This window comes from Barbus barbus (assembly GCF_936440315.1).
Source record: "Barbus barbus genome assembly, chromosome: 3".
Lineage (NCBI taxonomy): Eukaryota > Metazoa > Chordata > Actinopteri > Cypriniformes > Cyprinidae > Barbus > Barbus barbus.
In genome coordinates, this window is record NC_136731.1 from 15465991 (window position 1) to 15470296 (window position 4306).

Sequence of the window (4306 nt, forward strand, 5' to 3'; positions counted from 1 at the left end):
TTTATTATTAATATACGAGATAAAATTAATAATAAAAATATGTCATTATAGTAGAATTATTATTATTATTTTCACTATTTATTTATTTAGTAGATTAATCATGAATAATATTATTAATATACAATTTTACTCTAATCTTACGTATTCTATGCACATTTGGATCTTGCAATCAGAAATGTTATTGATTCTCTGTGAATACACATTTCAATTTCAATGTTTTTACTTCATTTTACCTGACACTTTTGTCCAAAGTGGCTTTATCATGTTTATCTACACAAAGTCCTCTTTATTGTGAAGTTTTATTTCCTGAAGACATTCATCAAACCTCTTTGTTTTATTCATGCGTTCCATGTTTCCATGAAGTGCTACTGTGTTCACCTCTTCAATATTTTACGACCAGAATGAAAATAACACAGACAACATTTGAAATATTTTGAGCCATTTATTTATTCACTTCAATAATAATTTTCAGGTAGTTTTATGTTTGGTCAGTGCCCATGTGCGCCCCTCTACATTATTCAAAAATCAAATAAAAACTGCAGTGTGTACAGTATGCGTCTGCCTTGTGTGGACTCTATTGACCAGGGGGTCCCCGGGAGCAAAAAACACCTGTGTATCGAGTGGCGGGACTGCTGAATTGAAATGAAATCTGAGTACAAGAGAGGGGAGAGATGTGTACTGATCATTCAGGACAGAACCATCGCCTGGAATTCTGCAAGAGATCAGAGACACAATTTATTCAGGTGAGCTGTAAACCTTGCTCTAGATGCTCAAATAAACGGCGTACAATCATATACCGCAGTTCCTTTTTATATATGGCAATATAATGTAAGCATGATATGGATACTTAAATTGCATCTAACTTTACATGAATGTGAGTTAAAAGCTACTTAACTCGTGCACTTGTGTTCATATGAATAGATATCAAATGGAAACAATCACAAAACTGTCTGCCTCAACAGTGTGTTAATTATAAATGACGGACATATTATATAAAAGCCATGATTACCATCTGTTCCAATCTTGCCATCGCTGTCATCGTCAGCAGCCGATAGGAAACCCTTTGTCTCTTTATCGGTCAGTACACGAGCTCCAGGGGAGAACCGCTGCAAGAAAAACCTGAAAGGACATCAGAAAGAGCATCATCTCCTGTCCCACATCAGACAGCCCTCCTGTCCGGGAAGGAAATGCTTATAATATCAGTACGCAGACAGAGACAGGATGTATTCAAAGCAGGAGGATAAATCGTCTTTCTTAATTAAAAGGCCGCAGCTAGGTAATCCCTGTCTGGTTTTGCATACTTAATAATTCATGTGCTTGGAAAGCCAGCCCAGTAAGATAAAAGGCTGAAATCTGTTGTTCTTGCATTGATCCTGTCAATTATCTGCTCTTTGCGTGTAGACTTGTGAAAGTTCCTACTTGAGTTCTTCCTCCTCGATGAATCCGCTGGCATCGTTGTCCAAGATGTTAAAGACATTCTTCACTTCCTGAGGGCTTTTCTTTGTCAGACCACACAGCTGGAAGAACTTTTTGGGGTTGAAGGAGTCAGGAGCTGGAAGAAGACCAATCAACCAACCAATTAAAAACATGGTAAGTGATTGTGAAATCTGACAGTGCCATATAAGGAGCAGCTGAAGTCAGACGTTCACAAAAACTTCAAAGCTTCAATTCCCAATCTGCTGATAAGGCACAAACATGTTGCTGATACCGGAGAGACAGTGTCTCCTATACCCTGTTCCAAACAAACTCTTGATTTAAAACCACTGGGCAACATAAAAACAAACGACAAGACGTTTCTGTGTTCTTCCAAACACCATCTTCAGTTGTAAAAACACTCTGGCAAAACACGTAAGTCACATGACCTGCAAACATGTAGAAGTCACATGACTACCAAGTTGTCCACATAGTATGCTTGTCAGATCTGATGGCATTCCCTGCCGCTTACAGTGGTCTCCCTCCTCATCTTGCAGTGAAGCCCCTTGATCTCTCCATACAGCGCCGTGGCATAGTTTCTAAAACAGCATTATATGCATCGGACAGATGATGTCTTAAACCCCCTCCTCTTTTCAGTGAGCGACGCTCAACCTTCACATAATCGCTCTTTCAAAACAGCTGTCTACTATGTCCAGGATCCTTACCTCATGATCATGTTATGATCATGGTCATGTCTCCTACCTTGACAGTCCTTGAGTGCACTGTCGATGGCATCAGCGGAAAGGATAGATGTGAGTGACATGGTCTTGGAGAAGAAAAAAAAGGACACTTTTAAATAATTCATTGATTTTTTACAAGCAGTAGCCATATATAATATAATATAATATAATATAATATACAGTTAATTTTAATACACAAACCAGGCTGGGCTACATTTATTTAAATAAATCTTCCTTGGTTAAAAAATTCAATAAAACAAATAAATTAAAATCGACTGAAGACACAGATTGACACGAGTTCAACTAAGTTGCTGGCATAGATAGATAGATAGATAGATATATATATATATATATACACTAATGCATTTTAATCAAATAAAACTGTCATATGCATGCTTTTTCAATGAACTTTTCAGTATAAAACATGCATATGTATCTATTTGAATTCTATTTTTATATAAGGATTCATATACATGCAGCTTTGGTGCAGTTTTCATTATTAAATGCATACAACTTGAGGATAATTCTCATAAAAACAAACCTAAAGCGGTATGCAATATGCTGCTAAACACAAAAAGAGATTCGCTGATTCCCTGGCAAAGAGCAGACACTCACCTCAGTGAAGTTCTCCCGGCAGGCGAGTCAACAGAAGTAAGGCTGAGTGGTGACTGCGAGTCTGTCCAGGTGCGATTTATATAGATCTGAAGGCAGTGACAATGGGTAATTCTTGAGTTACCTGTCTGTGGATCAAATTCTAACTGCCAGGCCCTGGCTCAAATTACTTACCTAACTAATTAACCTGTACTATTTATATCTGTTTGACTTGTGTGTGTGTGTGTGTGTGTGTGTGTGTGTGTGTGTGTGTGTGTGTATGTGTGCATATGTGTGTGTATGTGTGCATATGTGTGTGTATGTGTGTGTGTGTGTGTGTGGGCCAGCCCTCAGACATCTGTGACGCCCTTGTAAAAGGCAAATTAAGTAATAAATGCTTTGCTGTCACATCCCTCCCATCCTATATCATAATACACACATCACAAAAGCCCTCACATTCGTTCACCTCTCTCATGTACATCCGATCCTCCTCTCAGGTTGGTCAGCCCATCCCTCCCTCTTTCTCTTCTGCTTTACATGAGGTCATTCTAAATTCCTCATTAGCATATTATATAAATTTCTATTGGGAGGTGGGGACGCTCTGGGATGCTCGAAAACCACCTTTCCTTGTGTTTGCTTTAATTTATGGCTTCCAGATCTTCTTATAAATCCCATAATCTGCATTGGATTTTTGATTTTATTTTTAATATTTTTGATTTTTTTACTTTGTAATCTGCTCCATATTGTCTTTATGAACAGATGGGACCCCCTAATCCACTGGTCACCAGATGCAAAACTAATTCATAGGTACAGCTGTGGACAGTCTGTGTTGTTATAGAGAGTTTATCCTTCTCATTTCACCCTCCATAGGCAGACAAACAGCGAGCTGTCATTTTTCCTCTGCTGATTCAGGGATACAAGGTCACCTTTTGACTGGTGCCCAATAGCACACTGTAATCAATGTTTAAAATGCACCTGCTAGACGCATATATTATGTAAGAGGGTGCAATATATCAGTACTTTATGGTCTCAAGTGCAGGAAAAGAAAAAAAAAAACAGACACTGCCTAACTTTTTGTCACCAAACCCCATGTTACAATTCATTTGAAGTGTTGTTTCCATCAGAGCGATGGGGTTACAGACAGCGCATCCTTCATAAATGTGTAACAGACACAGACAGTTTTTCTTCAAGTGTCTAATATGTCGACACAGATATTGATTTGACTTTTCTAGTTATATTATCTCATGCTTTAAAGGCTATAAACAGAAACAAATGAATAAACAGTATTTGTTTAGGTGTCAACGCATGAATGTTTTAATGACATTTGCATCATATGCATTAACTTTATACATCAAGATTTATTTCTTAAAATATTCAGTTTCTCTGATTAATACTGCATGCATAATACTGTAACTGGCAAAGAATTAGCAGGTTTTTTTTTTAAGAAATCTGTACTTTTATTTAGTGATGCATTAAATTGATCAAAATGACATTAAGGCATTTCTAATGTTACAAAACATTTCTACTCATCAAAGAATCTTGAAAAAACGATCACGATTTCA

At 37.3% G+C, this 4306-nt stretch overlaps 1 protein-coding gene across 1 annotated transcript; it reads right to left on the reverse strand.

Moving 5' to 3' along the window:
• Positions 1-425: 425 nt before the first annotated feature.
• pvalb8 (parvalbumin 8) lies at positions 426-3104 on the reverse strand. Its single transcript, XM_079377615.1, has 5 exons — positions 2769-3104; positions 2176-2239; positions 1420-1552; positions 1010-1119; positions 426-712 (listed from the first exon to the last, which is right to left on the reverse strand). The coding sequence occupies exons 2-5, from the start codon at positions 2234-2236 to the stop codon at positions 687-689; spliced, it is 330 nt and encodes a 109-aa protein (XP_079233741.1). The 5' UTR covers positions 2237-2239; positions 2769-3104; the 3' UTR covers positions 426-686.
• Positions 3105-4306: the final 1202 nt, after the last annotated feature.

Bases quoted from the DNA above. Each gene is read 5' to 3' on its own strand.
- pvalb8 (XM_079377615.1), bottom strand. From the start codon at position 2,236: ATGTCACTCACATCTATCCTTTCCGCTGATGCCATCGACAGTGCACTC. The intron at 1,120-1,419 runs GTAGGAACTTTC...ATGTCCTTTCAG, and splicing joins ATCGAGGAGGAAGAACTCAA to GTTTTTCTTGCAGCGGTTCT. The intron at 713-1,009 runs GTAATCATGGCT...GATCTCTTGCAG, and splicing joins TGGCAAGATTGGAACAGATG to AATTCCAGGCGATGGTTCTG.